This window comes from Chiloscyllium punctatum, chromosome 17 (genome assembly GCF_047496795.1).
Source record: "Chiloscyllium punctatum isolate Juve2018m chromosome 17, sChiPun1.3, whole genome shotgun sequence".
Lineage (NCBI taxonomy): Eukaryota > Metazoa > Chordata > Chondrichthyes > Orectolobiformes > Hemiscylliidae > Chiloscyllium > Chiloscyllium punctatum.
This window is the reverse complement of record NC_092755.1, coordinates 54,367,136-54,394,076: the sequence shown is the minus strand read 5'-3', so window position 1 is coordinate 54,394,076 and position 26,941 is coordinate 54,367,136. Positions and strand designations below refer to the sequence as shown.

General features: G+C 40.9%; 1 protein-coding gene across 13 annotated transcripts in view; it reads right to left on the bottom strand.

Moving 5' to 3' along the window:
• Nucleotides 1-26,941, bottom strand: part of osbp2b (oxysterol binding protein 2b) — a 331,588-nt gene that overhangs the window by 151,405 nt on the left and 153,242 nt on the right. For 3 of the 13 annotated variants that reach the window (XM_072587179.1, XM_072587178.1, XM_072587177.1), the window contains exon 2: nucleotides 20,184-20,313. The exons of 9 other annotated variants lie outside the window; for them this stretch is intronic. In XM_072587179.1, coding sequence (XP_072443280.1) covers nucleotides 20,184-20,190 — 7 coding nt within the window. In that variant the 5' untranslated portion in view covers nucleotides 20,191-20,313. Of the gene's footprint in view, nucleotides 1-20,155; nucleotides 20,314-26,941 lie in introns of those variants that run through there. One more of the 13 variants, XM_072587181.1, reaches the window with a different exon arrangement.

Below are 26,941 nucleotides of genomic sequence, written 5' to 3'. Positions count from 1 at the left end.
GTCTTCAAAGACCTTCCTTTCATCGTAAGGTCAGAGATGGGGATGTTCATTGATGACTGCATAATATTCAACACCACTTGTAACTCCTCATGTACTGAAGCAACCTGTATCCAAATGCAGCTAGAGATTGCCACAGCATGCACAGGTTCAGATCCTGCCTAAGCTTTGCTGAAGAGATGGCTCTGAATATTTTCAGTAACATCTCTAATCATTCAAAGCATCTAAATATTCGAGAAGGATTTTCAATGTGCTTGACATTTCTGACAACCTCAGAGGAGAAATCCTGGATGCTTGGCAGATTATGGGGGGGATTAGCATGCCATTCAATTACACCTGAGCATTACAGCAAACTCGAGACTGCAGCACTGCACAGCCCCATAAGTTAACAACTAACCTTTACTTGCAATAACACAATCAACAATATTTAAAATCTGAGGAGCCTTTGAAAAAGTTTGAATTCTTGAATGCGCCATCTTGCTGAAGGTGAACATGATGCCAGAAAGCTGTTTAAGGACAATACGCATGAGATAGGGAGGAATGGGTGAAGATAAACAAATACGTACAGGTTCTGTCAGAAATGTGTCAACACTCCAAGATAACTTGCTTCCGCCCCCCCCCTCCCACCTCCATCTGCTTTTCATGCAGACATTTTAATGTTTTCTTTTCGGTCTATATGAAGCTTATCAGTACTGCATGCTAACAGCAGGGACAGAGTCAGACCAACAGCAAGCATGGAGTTGAGTATTACAAGCAGTTCAGCAGCATGTAGCTGTCACTACAAAGAACCAGCAGCCCAATTAGCCTCCTTTTCTCAGATACAACAGAGCAGGTTCAACACGTCAGCTCCAGGGAGACGCTGCCCGATGGAAATGACAACAGAATTCTAATACTAAGATGTTGTCTAGCTCACTCATTTTTCTGATCTTCAAACTTGTCCATCAGGAACATGTAGCCAACACAATTAATTGACAGTCCTGTGGTTGCAGTGTGTGCAATTTACCCTAGATGGACAGCAGTAACTCACCAAGGCTGTTTCAGCAGCAGCTGCAATACATGGAACTCCCACCTTAGAGGGAAACAGATATGTGGGAATCATGGAACGTTAACATCCTGACCTGGATATATATTGTTGTTCCTTCATTAACAGTGGAATAAAATACAGAAATTCCCTGGTATTGTTGTACAATCTTCACCTCACAGACTGCAATGGTTACTAAACTGTAATTTATTCCACATTTTCTGACCCACATTAAAACTGTTGATTGGCAAAAAGGTTGTCAGGAGCCAGAGAGTTAAAAAGGTTGCTATAGCGATACAGACCTTGCAGAGGAGGTTTATTTATAGAAAAAAAGCAAAGCTGTTTAATCCACATGGATCACTGCTTACTGTAAGTAGGTCACAATGCAAGTGTTGTCAGACAGACTGATTGAAGAATATCACCTGAGAATTTAAGTATCAACTCCCTTGGCTGAGGCGGGCTGATGTGGGTCTCTCAGTCACAGCAATAATTTGCTCCAGTAAGCATCCCTGCAAAGCCAGCAATTTCTTCCTATCCTATCTTAGAGGAGAGAGTTGCACATCGTATAAGTAATCCATAGGCCCAACCACTGCTGTGGGGACACAGGTTCAAAACCTGCCACATCTCTGATGGAATTTAAGTTCCATTAAATAACCAAAAATAAAAGAAATCTGGTCTCAGCAGTAGTGACCATTAGGTGATTTCATATAAAGAAGAACTAATTTGGCTCACGAATCCTCTTTCAGGAAGGAAATCTGCTATTCATATCTGGTCTGGTCTACATGTGGATCTAGGCATATAGCACTGTGGGCAACTCTGAACTGCTCTCAAAGACCATAACGTGCAGTTACAGATCACTGTATTTGCAACCTCCTGCTATCATGCTTCTACCTGGGCTGCATTTAGTTTATATTCTGGTCATTTATACTTTGTGGCTCATTGACACAAACTGTTTAAACAACATTGCTCTTAAAACACGAACAGGAACCCTTTTTTTCCAAGATAAAATTACATCACTAAGATTGAAAATACATCAGATTGTTGCAAAACTCTTTATATAGAAACTAAACAATTGAAGAATGTAAGAGTTTTAGAATCTTTATAATATTTAGTTGGTTGGACAATCCTTCTGTATTCTGTCATGGTAAAACCCTCTACAGAATTAGACTTCACACCTGATGTCTTCAGTTCATAGATGTATTGGGGGTCTTGTGTGTTGCTGGTATTATCTTTGTTTCCCTGAATATATTCTACACCTTTGTAGTCCACGTTTATGTGTGTTTTATGCACAATTGGTAAATTATACTCTCCGCTCAGCTGTTTCTGTTTCTCCTCACAGATACTAAAAGCTTCAATAAGTATATAAAAAGGAAAAGAACAGTGGAAGTAAATGTTAGCCCTTTAAGGTCGAAAACAAAGAGGTGATAATAGGAAACTTAGAAATGGCAGAGGTACTAAACCAATGTTTTGTCTCTGTTTTCAGAGTGGAAGATAATATCTTCCCAATAACTGCAGTTATCAGAGAGGAACTTGGTGAAATTACAATAACTAATCTCTTAGGCTTGATGGCCTGCATCCTAGGGTATTGAAAGAGGTTGCAGCAAAGGTAGTGGATACATTCTTTATGATTTTCCAAAAATCCCTGGATTCTGGAAAGGAACCAGCAGATTGGAAACATGGTAATGTGATACCCCTTTTCAAAAAAGGAGATATGCAAAAAGTGGGAAACTACAGACCAATTAGTTTGACCTCTATAGTGGGGAGGTTGCTGGAGTCAATCATAAAGAAGGAGATAACTGAACATCTAGAAAAACAAAGCTCAATTCACCAGTATCAGCACAGTTTCATTTCAGGCATATTGTGCTGGACAAACTTGGAGTTCTTTGAGGATGCGACCAGCAAAGTAGATAATGGGAATCTGGGGATATGGTATATTGAGACTTCCAGAAGGCATTTGACAAGATGCTGCATAAAAGACTAATCCAGAAGCTCAGATCTCAGAGGGGTCACCAGTATTTGCTTGGATAGAGGATTGGGTGACTGATAGAGGGTCAGAATATATGGGCCCTTCTCTGAATGGCAAACCATAACTAATGGAGTTCAGCAGGGTTCAGTTCGAGGATCTCAACTACTTACAATCTACATATTGATTCACAAACAGAGACAGAGTGTAACATGGCAAAGTTTGTGGACAATACTAAAAAAGTTGGGAAAGGCAGGCAGTGATGAAGAAGTAAAGAATTTACCAATAGATATTGATAGGCTAGGAGAACGGGCCAGATCTGGCAGCTGGTGTTTAACATAGATAAGTGCGAGGTTGTCCATTTTAACCAGAAAAATAAAAGGGCAAATTATATATAAAAGCAGATTCAAAGTGTGTCATTGCAGAGGAACCTGGACATCTTTGTGCATGAATGACAGAAAGTGTGTTTGCAGGTACAGCATATAAGAAAGACAAATGAAATCATGGCACTTATTGTAAAACAAATGGATGACAAAAGTAAAGGAGTGTTGTTATAATTAAATAAGGCCTTGGTGAGACCATGCCTGGAGTACGGTGTCCACTTCTGGTTTCCTCACTTGAGGAAGGATGTACTGGCACTGGAGGAAGTTCAGAGGTGTTCAACAGGTTGTTTCCAGGGCTGAAAGGGCTGATGAATAGCTTGGGCTTGTACCCACTGGCGTTCAGAAGAATGAGGGAGGATCTGTTTGAGGTATACAAAATGCTAAAGGGGATTACTTAGGTGGACATGGATCATATGTTCCTCCTTGTGGGACAGTCTTGAATAAGAGGTCATAGATACAGAGTGAGAGGAGGTCGGTTCAAAACTGAGATGAGGAGGAACTACTTCTCCCAGAGGGTAGTGAATCTGAGGAACTCACTGCCACAGAGCTAAGTGGGGGCAGAATCAATAACAGATTCAAGAAAGAAACAGATGCAAGATGTTCAAGGATGTTGCCAGGGTTGGAGGATTTGAGCTATAGGGAGAGGTACAATAGGTTGGGGCTGTTTTCCCTGGAGCGTCAGAGGCCGAGGGGTGACCTTATAGAGATTTACGAAATCATAAGGGGCATGGATATGGTAAATAGACAAGATCTTTTCCCTGGGGGGGTGGGAGTTCAGAACTAGAAGGCATAGGTTCAGGGTGAGAGGGTAAAGATATAAAAGGGACTGAAAGGACAATGTTTTCATGCAGAGAGGGGTGCGTGTATGGAATGAGCTGCCAGAGGAAGTGATGGAGGCTGGTACAATTGCAGCATTTAAAAAGGCATCTGGATGGGTACATGAATAGGAGCCCTTCATTCCTGATGAAGGGCTTTTGCCCGAAACGTCGATTTTCCTGCTCCTCAGATGCTGTCTAACCTGCTGTGCTTTTCCAGCACCACTCTAATCTAGACATGAATAGGAAGGGTTTAGAGGGATATGGGCAAAGTGCTGGAAATGGAACTAGATTAGGTTATGACAACTGGTCGGCGTGGACGAGCTGGACCGAAGGATCTGTTTCCATGCTTTATATTGCTATGACTCTATGATGAAAAGCAGGATAAAGAACTGTGGGAAGCAAGCAAGAAAGTGGAGTTAAGACAAGATCAGCCAGGGGAGTTAATAGCCTACTGATATTATTGCTGGATTGTTAACCCAGAGACCCAGGTTCAAAGCCAGGAGGTGGTAGAATTTGAATTCAATAAATATCTGGACTTAAGAATCTAACGATGACCATGAAACCATTGTTGACTGCAGGAATATCTGGTTCACTAAAGTCCTTCAGGTAAGAAAACTGCCATCCTTACCTAGTCTGGCTTACATGTCATTCCAGATCCACAGCCATATGGTTAACTGTTAACTATCTCTGGGCAATTAGAGTCATAGAGATGTACAGCACGGAAACAGACCCTTCGGTCCAACCCGTCCATGCTGACCAGATATCCCAACCTAATCTAGTCCCACCTGCCAGCACCCGGCCCATATCCCTCCAAACCCTTCCTATTCATATACCCATCTAAATGCCTCTTAAATGTCGCAATTGTACCAGCCTCCACCACATCCTCTAGCAGCTCAGCCAATACTTGTACCACCCTCTGCGTGAAAACGTTGCCCCTTATGTCTCTTTTATATCTTTCCCCTCACCCTAAACCTATGCCAGTAAAAATAATGACTGCAGATGCTGGAAAGCAAATACTGGATTAGTGGTGCTGGAAGAGCACAGCAGTTCAGGCAGCATCCAACGAGCAGCGGAATCGACGTTTCGGGCAAAAGCCCTTCATCAGGAATAAAGGCAGTGAGCCTGAAGCATGGAGAGATAAGCTAGAGGAGGGTGGGGGTGGGAAGAGAGTAGCATAGAGTACAATGGGTGAGTGGGGGAGGAGATGAAGGTGATAGGTCAAGGAGGAGAGGGTGGAGTGGATAGGTGGAAAAGGAGATAGGCAGGTCGGACAAGTCCGGACAAGTCAAGGAGACAGTGCTGAGCTGGAAGTTTGAAACTAGGATGAGGTGGGGGAAGGGGAAATGAGGAAGCTGTTGAAACCTATGCCCTCTAGTTCAGGACTCCCCCATCCCAAGGAGAAGACTTTGTCTATTTACCCTATCCATGCCCCTCATAATTGTGTAAACCTCTATAAGGTCACCCCTCAGCCTCCGACACTCTGGGGAAAACAGCCCCAGCCTGTTCAGCCTCTCCCTATAGCTTAAGTCCTCCAACCCTAGCAACATCCTTGTAAATCTTTTCTGGCCTCGAAGTGACGCCATCATCCCAAGAATGAATTTTTTAAAAATCATGTTAAATGGCAGATTGGGCTTGAAGGGCTGAACTGCCTACTCTTGCTCCTGCTCCTAATTCCGATGTTCTCCTCAATGTTGCTCTATTTAATAACGAACTTGTAGGGTCTAGGATCACTGCGCAATACTCTGGGGGCATTGCTCCCTCCAATTATGTTCTGTGCATAGATCTTCAAAGGTCAGTGTGTGTCATCGATTTCTGAAACCAGAAGTCAATGTGTGGGACCTCACTGGCTGTACGACTGCCTCACAATTTAGAGGACCACTGTCAGAAGTTACCAGGTTCGCTATGGAGATGTTTCTCACCTTCTGACCATGCTCTATGTAGATTATTTACCTGTCCTCATTTATGTGGTAGTCATGCATCATCTTCATTCACCCTTGTTTCTAAGATCACTTGGTCAGACTTGGCAGGGTTTATCTCACTTGTCTTCAAAGTAGGATCTCTTCTGGTGACAGCAAGTTCGCATCCATTTTGGAACTCAGTTAATAGAGACTTCTAATGTACTTTTAGCAGAAGATGCTGTAGTTGAGTTGTACTTGTCTGTAGCTGGAGACACATCATTTCCAGTCACTTGTGATTTGTTGCCATGGTGAAAGGTTTAAAGACGGTTATGTGTGGAATTCTGTGGTACAGAATACTGACTGAGCAAATGTTGCATACTCAATAGCTGGAGTGCGCTTGAGACAGACTTCTGGAACCAAACATAATTGTCATTTTCTATGAGGCATCCTCCTAATCCTTTCAGAGATGCATCAACATTTAGACAGTCTTCTTGCTTTGTTGCAGCACTGTAGGATACCAATCTTGTTTGAGGAATCTGAACATATTTGATGGTCCTCCTGCTGTACAAATGGTACTTCTTTCAAGTTTTCAGAATGACAATCCTTTGTCAGAAAAGTTTACAATCTATAGTGCTTCGCAATGAGCTGTTACCATCAGTGAATACATATTTTGGCCATACTCTTCTTTGATATTACCCATTATTGCATCGTTATTAGCAATATGTAAATGTCCAGGAATAACTCTCTATAATTCAGTCCATGTGCTGCTGGCACAGATCGAACAGAGCAACTGAAATGTATTCTCTAGAAGCAAAATCTTCCACTGGCATTCTGAAAGCTGTGATTTCTTGAGATTCCTTTGCCAAGTGAATGAACTAATATCCGTGTCTGGCACCTACCTTAGAAACAAATTTACATCATGTGAATTTGGCATTCAGTTCATCTGATGTCAGAGTTTTGTGTGCCATCTCGTTAGAGAAAGAATTAGACATCATGGGTCCAAACATATCCTGATTGTGCCATTTTTCTTTAACAAATATAATAGAACTACATTAATTTGTGTGGTGATCTACACAATGGAAACGGCCATTACATTCCATATTGTTCAGCTCATACTTAAGTTTCTCATGCACGTGAGCACTGCACTATCTGGGAGGGTTGACAAATGGAAGTGCAACGCAGCATCAGCATTGAAGTTTCCTCTGCCATCAAATCTGACTGGGTACAACTGTTGCAAGTCCTGGCTTAAGTTAATGAAAGTATTCTTGGCCTCTTCTGCTGCACTTGGAATCTTGGTGATCTCATGAATGGTCACAATACTGAGATCCATGCATGTAATACTGAGATCCATACCTACAGGTAATCAGCTTCTGCTGGTCTACTCGTGTCCACCAAGTAAAATATCTGTGGTTTCCACACAGAACTGCCAAGCTGCATTTCATCCTCAATGTACTAAAAGGTATCCCATTATATTCATTAATTTTGCTTTTGGAGGTTATATGGTCTGATTGGTAAGATGTTTGTCTTAGGCCCTGTCAACATTGACCAAAGAGTTTGTTTGCCAGTTTTTCTTAAGGATAGGACAATAAGAATGACACAAATTTCTAACTGTTTTAGCTTATCTACACATTGTGAATGTAAAAAGCTCATTAGCCTTCTGATTGAAGGCTTTTCCTCTTGGACTCTCCACCATGGTCAGTTTCTCATCTATGTGCTTGCTTTTTCTTTTTTTTTTGCAGATCTCTGCAACACTCCCTGTTGTCACTGCCAGCATGCTGGACCCTGATTGTTTGGTTGTGTCATAGTGTAGCCACTGGTTGTACCTTTCTTGCATAGGTGAGCCTAATTTCCTTTTGCACCACGAGTTGCTAACCTAACCTTTAATGCAGAAGTTTCATGATGGGTGCAACAGAGCACATTTCCCACACAATTTGCTAGCTTTCTGTATCTTAGTGACCGTGTAAGTACTGGTAACTACACCTGATGCATGCAAACGTTGTTGCCCGTATACAATGGCTTCATATTTTCTGCCATCTTTAATTAACATGTCAATATTGTGATCTTTCTTTGACTTCATGAGGCATTTTTGGAACCTTCAATGGGCTTTGAAGTTATAACCAGCTCCATTACCCACTCAGACATATTGGCCTCTCAAAAATCAAGTCAGTCTGTCTTCAGCCTTGTCACGGCATCTACTGACAAATGGTCAATTGATTCTTGTGGCTGTTGCCTCCAAAACATCAGCTCTATAAGATGAATTGTAAAGCTTTCTTTTACACTAACTGATTTTCCAAGGATATCTCATAAGTTGGCTGGATGTCGCTGGTCCTCTTGAGACAGGCCGGATAGTGCCACACCAAGGGAAGAGATTTCCAACACAGACCTTTTTAAAGTGTCATTGAGCCTATTAGTAATTGTGGCATTAAATGAACAGATCACCCATTCTATAAGATTTTGTTATAAAATTGATATTTCCCAAATACCTCTCAAAGCAGCCCCATATTCAGTCGAAACTACACCAGATCAAAATGGTGGTAAATCCTACTGAAATGGCATCTTTTTGCTGTGTTTTTCAAATTGTGTTCAGACATATGAGAGGGACATCTCAGTAGGGAGATATTAAATTACTTGTGTATCTTATTTGCATACTCATAAGTGTTAGTAACAAAACCTTATCTGTAATGAACCACAGTACATCATTCTCCACCTGCACGTCAACCCAGCCAAGATCCTTGCATACTGGCTCTGCATTTAAACATTGGCTCATGTCTATGCTAATCAGGGAGTTGATTAAAGTATTGTAAATTAAATATACTGAAGTGTTGGTAACCTCCAGTTGAACAGCTGCAAATGAATGTTCCAATGACTTGGCCAGATGCGTTTAGATACGAGAGAGGAAAGTGGCTGCTTACAACCTTCGACATTTTGAATTTGCATGGTATCTTTAACATTCGTTAACATGACAAATTGTGCCAAGTCACTTCACAGTAGAGCTATCAGAAGAAATGTTAGACTGAGATACATGAGCTATGATGACGGATGGCCAAACTATTAATCAATGAGGTAGATTTAAGATGCATTTTAAATCAGAAGTAATTCTACAGTACTGCCTTTGTGTGCAAAGTATGACACACGAAGCTATAGCTTAATATACCAGCACAATCTCATGTCCCATGAGATGCAATGTTTCATGTCAGCCTCTGGGTGTGTGTGTGTGTGTGTGTGTGTGTGTGTGTGTGTGTGTGTGTGTGTGTAGGAAAGATATAGATGTTTGAGATTAGAGGCAAGCAAACATTGCACCATGACCTTTAAGCAAGACACATTGGATCAGCCAGTCCTGTGCTGCCCTAGGCTTTGAATTGCTTGCATGATTACTGCAATCCAGAACTTAGTGATAGAATTCAAATAATAAGTGGCATTGAACTCATGCATACCAAACAGGATAAATTCTGCCCTGATCTAGGTCATGTTCATTTTGGGTGAATGCTACAAATCCATTCAGATTTGATCAAATCTTCTCCAATTTTTCCACTGCCATTTCTTTGCAGTTTAATCCTGGGAGATGACCAAAAAAAACCTAAATACTTATGAGTTACTTCGTTTCAAAATGGTTTCTTCCGCTATTACTAACAGATCCTAAAGTTAGTCCATGTTGATAAATTGCTTCCAAGCTACATACTTCAAGGAGAGCTGATGGCCTATAAAGCAGAATGTTTTCCTAGGAAGTACAGAAACTAACAACGTTTTTACTGAGCAAGGAAGAACTCAGCTTATCATCTGCTCTAATTAAAAGAATGCAAGTAAGTTTGCTTCAATGCAAATATCTGTACTTTTATATTAATAAAGCAGCACTGAAATAATGTACTTTAAATTCCCTATATTCATAGGCTGAAAAAGCATGTAAACCTTTGCTGGTTGATTTGAGCACATAGAAATGCCAACACATCCCCCGATGAGTTCCCTTCTCTACTATGCAATGGCAGATAAGGACCATGAACCTTGAAGCTAGTTGTTCCCACATTTAGTTGGTAACATCATGGCTTTATAAAAATACTCTATCTCTGTATCCATGCATTTCCCATGGCGAATCCACCTAACCTGCACACCTCTGGACTGCGAGAAGAAACCAGAGCATCTGGAGGAAACCCACGCAGACACAGGAAGAATGTGCAAACTCCACACAGACAGTCGCCTGAGGGTGGGATTGAAACTGGGTTCCCAACACTGAGGCAGCAGTGCTAACCACTGAGCCCACACTCTGTGTGAGCTGGAGCTCTCAGCAGTCTTCAGCATTGAGATAAGGATTCAAAAACAGTAGACAACAGAGAAAAAGATGAGTTTGCATCAAATCAAATTCAGGAAGAGAGTAGGAATGATTGGAATATAAGAAAGAGAGAGATAAAAAGAAGTTAAATAATTAAATTCAACATTTCTGAAGCCTCCAACCTGAATGGACGACATACAGGAATGGAATTGGGTAGTTTAAGTAGTTCCTATTCTGGGCCAGAGAGATTGATTGGCATTGCATTAACAAGGAATACTGCAGAAAAAAAACATACATTTTGTCAAAGTTTTTCATCTCGAGCTCTTTACTCAACAGGACAAGTCGCTAGAAATCCCAAAGACATTAAAGTGGAAGACAGACTGGACGCAAGAGAAATAAGAATTAAACATATCATTCGTTTTTGAGATGCCAATCAAATTTAATAGTGAACTCACTTTTCCTTTCAAAGAGACTGCGTGACCTTTAAGCATTCAACATTTTCTGCTTTCACTTTAAAACAGTAGAATTCACTCAGCAAATTTTGGAGCTTTGCCACACAAGATTAATTTCTTATTCCCATGGATTTGCTAGTTGTTTCCCACATTAATAACACTGAGCATCATTTCCACACAGTTATGATTCGAGCAAGCTCCAACCAAATGAAGCAGCAGAGGTAACAGTTTAAGAGCATTGTACAACCTTGATCTGGATGAAAGCTGTTTCTACAGCTAACAATGTTTAATCCTTTGTCCAGTTTCAAACTATATTTTAGGGAGCATTTGTGCTAAGTTTTTATGAAAAGTTACATTCTTATTGAGCTTTTATCATAGTACAGTTGCTCCACATAAGTCCACTTGATCATTTGCATTTATGCTGGAATTCTGTAAGAACAACTCAGCTCATTTCATTCCTCTACTCTTTTCTTGAGGTAACTATTAAACTTCCTTCTGAAGACTTTAATTGAAATTGCCTTTACCACATTTTCAGCTAATGCATTCCAGATCCTAACCACTTGCTGCATATAAATTCTTTCCCTCATGAACTTTTGGTTGTTTAGCCACTTATTTTGTATTGGTGCTCTCTGGTGCTGGACCCTTACAGCTATGGGAACGGTTTCTCCCTATCTGTGCAGATCCCTCTATTTTGAACACCTCTATTGAATCTCATTCTCAGCTTCTCCAAGAACAGCCACACTGAACTCTATTCAGCTTGTGAAGTCCCTCATCGCTGGAAACACTCATCTGATCTGCACCTCTCCAATGCCGTCACTAACTATTTCACGTGACTTTATAAAGCAGAAAATAGACAATTTGACTGTAAACTATGCATTTGCCTATTACAATCCTTTGTTGTTGCTTTCAGCAAACCTCCCTATATGCTTGCTGACAGGCATACAGAATAATACATCCCTTTTGACCATTATTATGGCTCATTTAAATCTCCCCTGCAAGAGACAAACACTTTGTTGCTGGTCTGGGAATTGTTTGGGTGTAAAGAGCTGACGAAGACCAGTAACTTTGTCTTCCAATTATTTATAATTGGCTCCTTCGGTATTACTGTGATGGGTAATGCAATTAGAGCGAAAGCTCTCGCCATTCAATACAGTGTGATACCTCATGGACAACGAGTTGCTCAATTTCCTTCCACTAAAAAAATAGCAGATCATAAAGGACAAAAGCATTTGGTTACATTCCTCAGGAAAACACTATCATAGAAAAATAATGATGTGCTGCCTTGCTCAGGAAGCACATGCAAAGGGGAGGCAAAATGCAGCTAAAGAACAAGCTCAGTTAGATAAACAAAGAGCTGTCCTCGAGGAATAAACTTTAACTTTAGTAAAATATCTAGTTTGCGCACGAGATTGAAAATACAGGAATAGATCAGAGGAATGCAAGTGAAACACACACAGGAGTGAGGGCTCCTCGATGGGGCCACAAAGGAACATAAGAAAAAGTGTAGATCATTTCGACATTTCAATCAGATCACGGCTGATCAGCTACTCCAGTGCCACTTTCTTGCATTGCCTCCATATCTCTTGATGTTGTTCGTCTTCAGAAGTCTATCAACTTCTTTCATGAAATGCACAATGACTGCTCTCTCACAGCCCTTGAGGGAGAGAGACGTCCACAGATTCACCATCCCGAGTAAAGAAAACCCCCTTCATGTCAGTCCTGATCTCCGGATAAGAGGAAGGTTATTTAAGTCTGCTGATTTTAGACTACTCAAAAAGTGGAAGCATTGACCTACATTCACTCTGCAAGTATTTAAAAAGTCTCCATGAAGTCAGCCCTCATTGCTTAAAACTCTAGAGAATAAGGTCTCAGTTTCCTCAAATCTCTCCCCATAAAACAATTCTGTCATCCCAGGATGAATGTACATTTGCAACTATTTTCCTACTCAGATAAGAGAGCTCAAACTGTCTGCATTACTTCAGGTGTGGTCTCATCAAGGCTGTATTGAACTGTTGTAAGACACCTTTTCTTGTGTACTCAAATTCCTTTGTGATAAAAGCCAATGTGCCATTTCCTAATTTTTTGCTGCACCTGCATGCTAATTTTAACAGACCCATGAACGGGGACACCCACAGTACCCACCCTTGGATCACCTAAGAAATATTCTATGCTTCGTTACTAAAGTGAATAACTTCACAATTATTCACAGTAAATTTGATCTGTTAAGTTCTCGCCCATTTGTACAGCCTGTCAAGTTCTCTTGAAGCCTCCTTGTCTCCTCCTCACAGCTTACATTCCTACCCAGTTAGTGTCTGAGCAAATTTTGGGAAATTACAATTGGTACCGATTTCTAAATCATTTATATGGATTGTGACACATATAGCTATGGACCAAGCACTGATCCTCGTGGCATCCAACTGGTAACGGCCTGCCATTCTAAGAATGATCACTTTATTCCAACATGATGCTTTCTATCTGTTAATTCATTCTTAATCCCACACCAGTATATTTGCCCCAAACCCATGTGCTCTCATCTTATTTTCTAACCTCTTGGGTTGAACCTCATCCAAGACGTTCTAAAATCCAAATAACCAGTTCTCTTTCATCAAGTAATATTCTCAAAAACTTCTAACATGTTTGTTAAAACAAAAACTTCCCCTTCATAAATACTGTTTGACTCTGCCTAACTTTACCATTCTTTTATAAATGTCCAATTATCACACCCTTTACAATGGATTCTAATGTTTTCCCTACTACCAATGTCAAGGTAACGTGTTTGTAGGACTCCATTCTCCCCTTTCCTCCTTTCTTAGATAATTAGGTTACATTTTTTTACTTTCCAGTCCACAAGCACCTTTCCAGAACCTGTATAATTCTGAATGGCATCCACTCTCTCTCCAGCAGTCTCCTTCGACACTCTGATGAAGCTCAGCTGATCTAAGGGATTTACCAAACTTAGCAAATTTACCAAACACAAGACAAGCTTGTGTAGATTCGAGACTGTTTACTTTGGAGATTTAATACTGTTTACTGAAGAGTCCAGTAAAGAGATTGGTCGAATTTGATAGAATTTAATTAAAGCACAATAGTAAAGTCTGATAAATAATATTTTGCTTTGATAAGGTGTTCAATAAAGCTCTCCTGAGTCTTGTCCCCTTTATCTATCTCACCATGTAATGCACTAGAGTTAAAAAGGGCTACTGAAAACAGGTTAAGGTTAGTCAGGGTTCATTTCCCCACTTTTCATTTTACGACACTAACCACCATGTGCCTGTACCACTCTCCACCCCACTATGCATTTCTGTGCCTCGCTCACTTTGTTTGTGTCTTTGTATTGCTCTCCAGTGTGTGTCCATACACAGCCTCTTGCAATAACATGGCTATGATGTTTGCCACAGTTAAAAACCCTTGAACACCCAGTGCACTAACTCCTGGAGGAAAGGATAAATAAAAATTGCTGGAGAAACTCTGCAGTTGTAGCAGCTTCTATGGAGAGAAAGCAGAGTTAACATTTTGAGTCCAGTGACCGTCCTTCATAAGTATCCTTTCTTTCAAGAAGGAAAAGGGGCAGTTTTTTCAGAGTGCATTTGTACCTACAAATCAGATTTTTTTAACCATCTCAAATGACAAACTTTAATCAAGTACATCCAATACCACTCAAATAATTCTAAGACTACATGGCTCTAATATAGTGCATGTAAATACCCACTGCAATACCCAAGACTGAGAGCTTTTGGTAAACTTCCATAATATCAGTATATAGCCAGTGTTAGCACCACAAGCTGCAAGTGAATGCAGTAGCTGCCTAAAGTCCCGATTCGTCCTCTGCTCCACCTATTTTCTGGCTTCTGCTGTTCAGCAGCTTCTTGTGAGCATGGCTAAGTGGGAAGTTAGTGCAGAAACATGACAAAATGTGTTCCCTACCATTAGAGTTCTATACTGGAAATGTACGGTCCAATGATATTTAATTAACTTTTACTGTTGATGGCATGTTTCAGTCAAATGATGGGGTTAGTTGATGTAAGAAACTCTCAGAGTGAGAGAGAATTAATCACTCAAATTGTATTCTAAGCCCATAAATAATGAGTGTGATGTTTGGAAGTCTGCCAAGATTAATGTTAACAACAACCTGTGTTAATTATTTGTGACGGCCTCTTTGTGTTATGAACGTGGCAGACTTACAGTTGATGAAGAGACTTCCAAATCTCCTACTCAAGTTTGTCCACAGACAACGGTGCAAGTGGGAAATCCCTGTCACTCTGTCTTCAAGCATGTTTCCCATGTTAGTTACCTCTGAGAAAAGGTTTTAGACCAGATACATTAGCTCAGTTTCCCTTTCCACAGTTTGTTAAATCTGCTGCATTCCAGCATTTTCCCTTTGTATCACTGTTTATCTGACATGCTCAGTCTGCCAAATAGGCTTCATCAAAATTAGTCTCCAAGCTCTATTAGGATCAAAGATATCATGACTCACTTGAGCCCCACTACTCCTGAGGTCACCACAAAAGTTACTGATTTACTCAAGATGTGGAGGTGTTAGACTGGGGTGGACAAAGTTAAAAATCACACAACACCAGGTTATAGTCCAACAGGTTTATTTACAAGAACTAGCTTTCGGAGTGCTGCTCCTTCATCAGGTATCTGTGGAGCAGAATCACAAGACACAGAATTTATAGCAAAGGATTGCAGTGTAATGCATTGAACATACCTAGACTGCTGTTAAGACTTTCATCTTTTAGAATGGGTTGCAGGTTTTGGTTCATTAATATGTAAATCCAAGTCACATTCTCGAGATAACTTAAAAAAATAACTTAAAACATCTCAGCTCAGACAATACCTTAAAGGTGTGAGGTTAGAGTCAGTCTGTATCCCAATCTTGATTCAGACTGGTTCTTTTTCCAAAGTAGGAATTTATAAAATAAGACATAGATTGACTGCCTGCAGATAAAGTGCTTTTTGAGCAAAATAGAACATATCTGCAAATACAATTCTGCAAATGCAAATGCACCCCATAGACTCATATGCTTGCATGTGTGCATGAGAGAGAGGGTGTGAGTGTGTGCATGACAAAGTGTTTGTTTGTATGTGTGCGTGCTTGCTAGAGTGCGTGCGTGAGTGTGACAGAGTATAAGCCTATGAGAGAGTGTGTGCAAGGGTGTGAGTGTGGGGGATGTGTGTGTGTGATTGTGTGAGTGTGTGAGTGAGTGAGGGAGAGGGAGAGGGAGACGGAGAGAGAACAATATGTACTATATACTGTAGTAGGGTCACCTGTAGCGTGACATGAACCCAAGGTCCTAGTTGAGGCCATCCTCACGCAAAACAATGGCCACACAGGGGTGTTACCTCCGAGTAGGGGAACACTTCAGCAGTCAGGCACATTCGGGCTCAGATCTTTGGGGGACCATCCTCCGAGGCAGACTTCGGGATACGCAACAATGCAGAATGGCTAAATAGAGGCTGGTAGCCAAGTTCGGTACCCAGGAGGATGGCCTGAACCGGGATCTTGGATTCATGTCGGGGAGGAAGTGAGGACTGCAGATGCTGGAGATCAAGGTCGAAAGAATGGTGCTGGAAAAGCACAGCAGATCAGGCAGCATCCGAGGAGCAGGAGAATTGATGTTTGGGGCAAAAGCCCTTCATCTGGAATGAGTCTTATGGGGCAGGGGACTGAGAGATAAATGGGAAGAATGTAGCTGAGAATGTAATAGGTAGATGAACGTGGGGGTGGGGAGGAAGGTAAAAGGTCGAGTGGAGGGTTGAGTGGAACCTTCCACCCCACTAACCACCAGATACATCGCACCATCTTCCACCAACTACCATCAGATCCCGCCACTAGGGATATATTTCCCTCCCTACTCCATCAGTGTTTTGGAGAGACCATTCCCTCCGCAACTCCCTTGTCAGATAATCGCCCCCACCTCCACACTCTCTACACCTTCTCTGCCACCGCAGAAAGTGCAAAACCTGTGCCCACACCACTCCCCTCACCTCCATCCAGGCGCCAAAGGACCCTTCCAGATCCGACAGAAATTTACCTGCACTTCCACAAATGTCATGTACTATATCTATTGCACCCGATGTGGTCTCCTCCACATCAGGGAGGCAGGACGCCAATTTGCAGATCATTTCAGAGAACATCTCTGGGACACCCACACCTACCAACCCTACCATCCCATGGCTGAACACTTCAACCCACCCTCCCACTTCACCAATACATGCAGGTCTTGGGCCTCTTCTATCGCCAAACCCTAACCTGACGCTTCGAGGAAGAACACCTCATCTACCGCCTTGGGACCATGCAACCACATGGGATAAATGTAGATTTCACCAGTTTTCTCATTTCCCCTCCCCCCACTTTATACCAGTCCTAAGCCTCCAACTCAGTACCGTCCTCTTAACCAGTCCATCATCCTTCCCATCGATCCACTCCACCCTCCTCTCTGATCTATCACCTTCTCCCCTACCCTCATCTAACTATTGCATTCTCAGCTACTTTTCCCCCAGTCCCAACCCCCTTCCAATTATCGCTCAGCTCCCTGGCCCACAAGCCTCATTACTGGTGAAGGGCTTATATCTGAAATGTTGATTCTCCTGCTCCTCGGATGCTGCCTGACCTGCTGTGCTTTTCCAATGCCAGTATCTCAATCTTGGGTTCATGTCACACTACATGTGACCCCACTAATCTACAACCCCACTATGTACTCTCACATAGACAAGCATACATACTCACATGCTCATGCAGGCCCTTTCTCACACACACGCACACCCACATACACACTCCCACAGGCTTATACTCCGTCACACTCATGCACACATTCTACCAAGCATTCTGCATTTGCAGATGCATTCTATTTTGCTCAAAAAGCACACAATCTGCAGGAAGTCAGTCAATGTGACAGCTTATAAATTGCTACTTTGGAAACAGAACTCAAGACTGGATACAGACAGAGTCTAACCTTACACCTTTAATGCATTGCCTGAACTGAGATGTCACTTTTTAAAAATTAAAACCTTTAGTTATTTTGAGAATATGACTTACCAGGTTTCTGTCCTTAAATCACTATTTATTTCAAATGAATCAATTCTAACTATAGGCTGGCAAAAGTATGAATTATCAACATATAACTCTGAGCTGAAATTCTAACTTGTTAAAACGTCTGTCCACGCAGAGACATACAGACAGGCAAAAATGTGTGTTACAGATGGAGAAAAAAAGATACCTAGGAACAGTTCAATAATACCAGGATTTGATGAGAAGTCTCTTTATCTTCCCAAAACCTTCTGTTCTCCAATCTCCTTCTTCCCAACTTCTTTCAGTCACACCGACACAGCATACAGCAACAAGTGAGGAATCATAATTGGCCATATTTCAGGTTTTAGTTATTTTACTGCACAGAGATGGAGAAAGAAACTTCTTCAGCTATCTGGAGGCATTCCCCATCCCAGACAAGGTGTTCACCTGCACAGGAACTAGGGATTTAACATCACGTTGATGACGCCTGGCAACTCCAACTGGTCATAAATGTGCAAACCAATCAGCAATCTGTGGTTGGGTGAATCTCACTCTATATACACATACCACCCATTTGATGCCACAGTGTCTTATCTTTCTTCAGCCACAAGCTTGAACAAAACTTAAATTTCTTAACCCCTCAATCTATCGTTGTTGCATCCACTAACGGTGACCCAGGTGGTCTCTTGGCCCGGTGTGGCGGTGTCTTGGTCTGGCCTGACGGTCAGTCGGTGTATGCATGGGTCCTGTCCGGAATATTCTGGAGGCAGCCGGAGGAGTTTGAGGAGGTGACAGCTTCAGCAGCAGCAGCAGCAGCAGCGATGGTATCACAGTCCAAAGTGGGAAGAGTGAGGGGTGAGGGAGAAGCCCCCCCTCTGGTATCTGTGGCAGTGCTATCAAAAACAGACAGCTGAGCACCCCCACCCCCCACCCCAGAGAGTGAGCTAAGCGGAGGACTTGTCAATGACTGTTGAACTTTTAACTTTATTCCTCTGTTTTTCAAGTTTATATTAAGAAGGCCTTTAATGTGAACTATTATTTTATTTTTCTCCTGATCTATGAAGGTAATACTCAGCTTATTAAAATTTTGTTTCTTTTACTACTTTGTACCCAAGTTTTTTAAAACTAATACCTTTGTACCCAAGATAGCACCGCATGTGGCGACATTATACACTTTACACTCCTGCATTTCAGTACGTGTGACAATACAGTCTAAATATAAATATTTTAAAAATGCTCTTTAAGACTCTTTGCAACATTTCAAAAACAATTGGATGGATATATTAATAGGAAGTTTTGGGAGGGATATGGGCCGGGTGCTGGCAGGTGGAACTAGATTGGGTCGGGATATCTGCTCGTAATGGATGGGTTGGACCGAAGGGTCTGTTTCCATGCTATACATCTCTATGACTCTATGACTCTTTCTTTGAGCAGGTTTTTGGTTTTCAGCAGGGTCTGAATATCTCCTAACATGACTCAATGCCATTACTGATAATGGTCCTGTAAAGCACTCAATGACTTTTTGTCACTTGTAAGGCAGTTTGGAGGCAAGTTTTGTTTTAGTTATGCCATCTTCAGAATTTGTTTCTATGGACAGCAAGTTCGTTCTGTTCATCTGGACTTTTCAAAATCATACCATTTATAGTACAGCTCAATTTCTGTCCATATTAAGCCTCTCAAAAGTGCATCACTTCACAGCTCATTGCAACAACTCCATCTGCTATGCTTCTGTTTGTTTCACTATCCCATCTCAGTCACCCTGAGGCCTATAACCATCATCGCTATTCCGCTGTTTTATTAGCTTCCTCATCATCTGGAAATTTTTAAATGCTGCTCTCTACACAGGAGTCTATATTTTATAGAGAATAATGGATCCAGAACTGGCCCTCAAGGGCCATTTGAGAGTTTGGAAAACATCCATTCTGAGCCACCACACTTTGTTTCCCATCACTGAACCAAACTTCATAACCATGACACCACTCTTCCTGTACTTCCACGGCTTACCACCTTCTTAATCAGCTTCCTGTGTGGCACTGCATCAAAGCTCTTTTTAAAATCTATACGTACAATAACTTTCTTGCCTAGCTCTACTTCCAGTTCTCTTTTACAATCTCACACTTATTGTTTTTAAACAGCAACTCAGTACGTGCAATATCCATGCTTAAATAATAAAGATAGGATTATTTGGGGAACATTCTAATTTATAAACAAGGTTAAAATGAAAATGTGCTGTTAGAAGGCAGTTTGGATAAGGAATACCTGTATAACATTAGTAATCCCCCAATACTCTAGTACTACTCCTGTATCCAATGAGGATTGAACAATTATGACCAATTGTTATTTTTACCTTTGGTTCTTTCAGCAATCTCACTTACATTCCATTTAGACCAGATGACCCAGCAACATTCACAAATGCCAATATCTTTGGGACATCTTCGTTATTTCAGTGTTGTTGAACATTTCCTTCCCTCTCTCAGTGTAACCTTCACATCACGCACTTTCTTTCTGAAGACAAATGCAAAGTACTTAATGAATAATGTTGCCATGTTCTCTGCCTCTGCATGAAAATTTCCATTTAGGTCTGAATAGGCTTAACACTCTAGCTGTTTATCATGTTGCAAGGGTCAATCCAGTGTTGCCTGCTAATCATTCGTTGTAACCTCTGGATCGCCTAGACTATTTTTTTTCAATTTCCCCAGTTCTATTCCTGCTTATTAACTGATTCTTGCTACCGATATTTGTCACAAGATTCCTCCCCTTTTTGTTTTCCACCTTCTTTCTTTTGCCACTAGGTCATATCAGTTTCAAATGCTTCACCTTTTTCCTTCCAAAGAAGCACAACTAATTTTTAGCTGAAAACCGTCTATTGCTCAATTACTGCTTTACTCTTCAATTGTTTTTTTTTTCAAATCTACCTTTACGTAGTATCTACAGAACTCAACAAAATTAGCTCTTCCCCAGATGAACATTTTTAGCTTTGATATTTTCTGATCTCTTTCCAGAATCACTTTAAGTCAAATTATATTGTGGCCACTGATAACAAAATTATCCTAATGGAAATATACTCCATTTGTTTGGCTCCATTTTCCAGAACCATATCCAACAAGCTTTACTACAAATAAGTTTTACCCCTTCCTAACTCTTAGTGCTATCTTTTTCTCAGAATATGGTAGAATAAAGTAAGAAATTATTTGGATGTGAACATAGGAGGTATCATTAGTACATTTGCAGATGACACCAAAATTGAAAGTGTAGTCGACAGCAAAGAAGGTTACCTCAGGTACAATGGGATCTTGATCAGATGGTCCAATGGGCTAAGGAGTGGAAGATGGAGTTTACTTTCGATAAATGTGAGGTGCTGCATTTTGGAAAGGCAAATCAGGGCAGGACTTCAGACACTTAATGGTAAGGTCCTGGGGATTTTGCTGAACAAAGATACCTTGGAGCGTAGGTTCATAGTTCCTTGAGAGAGGAATCACAGGTAGATAAGATAGTGAAAATGATGTTTGGTATGCTTTCCTTTATTGGTCAGAGCATTGAGTGTAGGAGTTGGGAGGTCATGTTGTGGCTGTGCAGGACATTGGTTAGGCCATTTTTGGAATATTGTGTGCAATTCTGGTCTCCCTCTTGTAGGAAGAATGTTGAGAAACTTGAAAGGGTTCAGAAAAGATTGAGAAGGATGTTGCCATGGTTAAAAAACTTGAGCTGTAGGCTGGGACTGTTTCCCCCCGGAGCTTCAGAGGCTGAGAGGTGACCTTATCAAGGTTTATAAAATCATAGGGACATGAATAGGATAAATAGATAAGGTATTTTACCTGGGGTGGGGGAGTTCAGAACTAGAGGACATGGGTCTAGGGTGAGGGGAAAAGATTTAAAAGGGACCTAAGGGGAAACTTTTTCACACAGAAGGTGGTGCAAGAAGAGAATGAGCTACCAGAGGAAGTGGTGGAGGCTGGTACAATTACAACATTTAAAAGGCATCTGGATGGATATATTAATAGCAAGGGTTTAGAGGGATGTGGGCCAAGTGCTGGCAAATGGGACTAGATTAATTAGGATATCTGGTTGGCATGGACGAGTAGGACCAAAGAGTCTGTTTCTCTATAGCTCTATGACTCTAAATACTTTTTTAAAAAAAAGAACAGGCACAATATTAGTCTCAACTTTCTAGTCCTCAACTCAAGCGAGAGATATTCAGTTCGAGAAACACCAACTGCATCAGTTCTATTTAGAATTACGTCATCCTTAATTGATGTGATCTTGCATCCTTCCCTTCATTATTTCTACTTCAGAATACTTAGCAACCACAAATACAATGAACCTCTTCCTCCTCCATACTTCTGTAAATGCGATTATATCATAATCCCAAGTCCCTGCAGCTGAACAACTTTATTAGTTATATTATGGAGGCTGACATAGATACAAAGCACCTCTGTCACTTCTGCTGCTTTTCTCAACCTGATTCGCAACAATTTTAATTTTTCTCTTTTCCTTCTGATATCATTTCTGCTACTTTTTTTGGTTTTCTTCCCCCATGTCAAATTATTTTAAATCCTATCTGTTTGAACTAATTAACCTCTAAGCAAGAGCGCTAGTCCCAACATTGTTCTGGCATAACCAGCCACCTCGCATTCGTATTTCTGAATTCCCTCATTTTTCAAGTGAATGTCTGGAATATTAATCTGTTTTTGCAATTCCATTTTAATACTCCACTTCACATGGGAAATTATCACCCCAGGACTGCATAGCACCAAATCCCCCAGGCAGTAACTATCCTGATCTTTTATTCCATTCCAAGACAGATATTTACAGCCATGTATAGTCACACTATAAACCCAAGTAGGATTGAACAATGCCCACCTAATCACACCTGAACCCTACATTGCTGCAAATGATTGGAATTAACTTGGCGCACTTTTATTTTGATGTGATTGTCTTCCACTCACAATATTTTGCTGCAGAAAATCCAATGATTCAAGAAAGTGGCTTATCACCATCTTCTCAAGTGTAGTAGTGTGAACAGAGATGCTCAAGACTTCATGAAAGATTAAGATGAACATAAATGTGTCTTTTTCAGTCCATACTATCTGAATGATGTGTAATGTAATGGCTGCACAATATTGTGCGTAATATGCTTTAATTTAGTGCTGCTATGCATCAGATTCGCAGATCAAAAGCTAGATCTGATATATTGTATCTGTTGCAAACCTCTGTTTGTGATGGTCAGACTGGAATCGGGTGACTCTGTTTCTGAATTCTTTATCATAGAGTTCACAACTCACTAAAGAATTATGTAAACATAACTGTGTTGTATGATTGAAAAAGCACTCACATTGGATTGTGTAACAAGATTTCATTACATACAAGGATTTGGCCACAATTAAACACTGACATTAAGTTGAAAGAAAATTGAGAGCAGTCCAAAGGAATTATTTGTCCTACTCTCTTTCGATGGAGTTACAGCTGTTCAGATTGCTTACATGCAGGTAGTACCTTCGTATCTTCAAAATGTCTAGAAATGTTCCCCAGATAATTAATTACTGTTTCAGTGTAGCCACTGGCAAGATGTAAACTGTGCACAAACTCGCAAAACTAGCAACATGAGAAACGACCAGCAATTCAGTTTTTTTTTAAAATGCTGTGAAACAATTCACTGATTTTTATGGAATAGTGCCCATCTGATGGGTAAGGCTTCAGTTAAAAATTTTTGATCTTAAAATACAAAAAAAATAGTATTTACAATAATCCAACTCAAAGGTGGAAGTGCTACCAATTGAGCTTAACTGAGACCAATATTTGATTTTGGCATTTTTTCATTTCTGCCTTGGCTTTGTGCTTGCTGTCCAATTAGATAACCCACTCAGCATTTATGCCAGGTACACCTTCCAGGCCTTTACAACATTTGGGTCACGCTTAATCTCCTTTTCTCTGGTAAATACTGATGAAGTTTGACAGTTTGGACATTACAGACTGGAAGTCCAAGTGAGCTTTGTAGAAGCCTGCAGCTTTCCTTAGAGTTGCTGGACACCTTACACTGGTGGCTTTCTTCAAGCTCTCTCTACTGCGTGAGTACATTATTTCAAGGAGGATGGTAAAACTTCATTCGCATCGCAAATGCTGCCTCATAAAGACATGTTTCTAAATGGGAAAAATAACTCACATTTACAGCTTGGGCTCTGGGTTTGGAAACAGTGTCACTGGGTAATCAAAGTAAAAGCTGAGAATTCAAATCGAGAAGAACAAAGAGCTTCATATGCACAGCTTGAAAAAAAGGTGTCTTCAAAGTACCTAGGTTAAATATCTAAATGTCTAATATTTGGATTACTCATGTCTCACGATCTCAGTGGTTGTCACTAAGCTTGAGTAAATACTTACTCTTTGATAAAATTCTAAAGCTTTGCTGCTGGTTGCATTTTAAATTGGAACACACACACAGAAAAAAACTGAGAAAAAAAAAAGAGGCTAAGCTAGCTCTCCAAATTCACTGTTCACTGGCCTCTCTGCAGAAACACCTTGTGTGACCATGGCAACTTGTGGGTGGTGGTATTTCTGTGCGTCTAACTCCTTTATTGTTCAATATGGAAGGGGTTGGGTTTAGAATCCTTGGTGAGTTCTACAAGGCATCATGCAGATGCTACAATTGCTGCCACTGTGCATCCATCAGTGATGGAGGGAGTGAATCCTTAAAATGGGATGCCAATCAAGCATTTTGATCAAGCTTATGTATATTTTCGGATATTTTTGGAGCTGCATCCATCCAGGCAAGTGAAGGCATTGCATCACAACTTTGATTTCAGCCTTGTAGATGACTGACCAGACACCAGAAGGTGAGCATTTTGTTATTGAGGGAGGCCTTTTCCAACTGAGGACAAAATGTCTGACCAAGTAATGGCTGATTTTCAGAACTCAAATTGGAACAATTTGTGACACAGCTTGCTTCTATAAACTCATTTAGTAACAGTTCCAAGCTAAATTGCCACCATATGTCCAAAGTTATCAGACGCACCCAGTGTCATTTCATCACAAACCTCCATCATAACCGAGTGCAGTGAAATGCAGTTGGAGGCATTTTGGAGTGCACCCTCTCATGATCCAGCGCGTTGGTTTCTTTTAGCACCATCTTCTGATGCCAAGCTGGGTAAACAGCAAAGATGTCAATGACAAAACATTACCTGGCCAACTGAGCAAAGCACATGAATGTATCATCACATGTCTACGTGCATTGTTACAGAATTGTTGCTCAGCACCAGCAAAGTGTTTCATATTGATTAAATAGAGAAAAACTAAAATTTATAAATTGTTAACCTGTTTAAGCATATTTATACAAGAAAAGATACTCACAATGTTTGACGGGTCTTGTGGAATGTTTATAAAATAAGAAGTGAAAGATTGAAAACATCAGATGGTAAAAGTACATTGCATATGAGAGACTGGATGCAACTGAACAATGCAACACTGCACAGCTGCGGTCACTTCAACCAGACACACCATGCTCCAGGTTACTTACACTTGTCAGACTGCACCCATTGTTATTGCATAAGTGACACACTGCATTCCCTACTCGCACAAAGCTGGTATTTGAAGCAGTATAAATCCACGTTTAAAATTATAATGCAGTGCTTCTGGATCAATTAAATGGGAAAAATGGTGGCAAATGTATTTTAATGCAGGCAAATGTGGAATCATTTTCCTTTTGCCTAAATTGGATAGGTTTAGATATATGGTGAAAGCATGGAAAAAACGGAGGAACAAAGAGGTTTGGGGGTCTAGTTGGAGACGTTATTAAGTGAACTGTAGCCAATAATCAAAAAAGGTGAATGGTTTGCTGGCCTTTATATCCAGATAACTGTTGTGGTTCTGTTCGCTGAGCTGGGAATTTGTGTTGCAGACGTTTTGTCCCCTGTCTAGGTGACATCCTCAGTGCTTGGGAGCCTCCTGTGAAGCGCTTCTGTGATCTTTCCTCCTAAATTTGTAGTGGTTTGAATCTGCCGCTTCCGGTTGTCAGTTCCAGCTGTCCGCTGCAGTGGTTGGTATATTGGGTCCAGGTTGATGTGCTTATTGATCCACAGATTCAATCAATAAGCACATCGATCTGGACCCAATATACTGACCACTGCAACGGACAGCTGGAACTGACAACCAGAAGCGGCAGATTCAAACCACTACAAATGCCGGAGGAAAGATCACAGAAGCGCTTCACAGGAGGCTCCCAGGCACTGAGGATGTCACCTAGACAGGGGACAAAACGTCTGCAACACAAATTCCCAGCTCGGCCAACAGAACTACAACAACCAGCACCCGAGCTACAAATCTTCTCACAAACTTTGAATCCAGATAACTAAAATGCATGTGCATTTAATTCATGCTACAGATATACAAAACATTGGTTAAAGCAACCCATGTTACACACCCAAAGATAACTGCATTTAAACAGAATTCAAGTCCACACTTTCATGTGAAATCTTTATTTTAGTTAGCTGCACTCCAAAAGACACACACCCCATTGATTACTAACTCCCCATATTTACATAAATAATTCATATCCAGTTAATTCTTAAATCAATATATCCACCAACAGTCCCCTTACTCTATTAGGTCTCAGGCATTCCTTCAGACAATATTACATGATATTAACCTGGAGTAACGTGTCCAATTGTGAGCACCAGACCTTAGGAAGTATGTATTGACCTTGCAGAGAGTGCAGTCCTGGTTAACTGGAATTATACCTGAGTTTCAAGGCTCCTGAAAGACAATGCACAAATGGGGATGTTTTCCTTCAGATTTAGATTGATAAGACTCATTTGATTGAAATTTTTTACGATACTAAGCAACCAGTTAGGTTACATTAACAAAAAGGATTCCCACTGGACTGGGGAGTCCAAGACTACCAGTTTTTCTTCATCTAATTACTTTAATGTAACTGAACATAAGGTGCTTCATGAAAGCATATCAGCACAGGGGGTGCAGTGGTGGTGGTGGGGGGGGGGGGGAGGGTGCTCAGCCTATCATGTTATCATTGCTCTCTGCACAGGGATTTGTCACTGTACTTCTTCTCTGAAGATAATGCTTCGAATTCTATTTTGAAAGCAATGATTGAATTTGCCTCCACCAGACCCTTGGGTAATGCATTAGA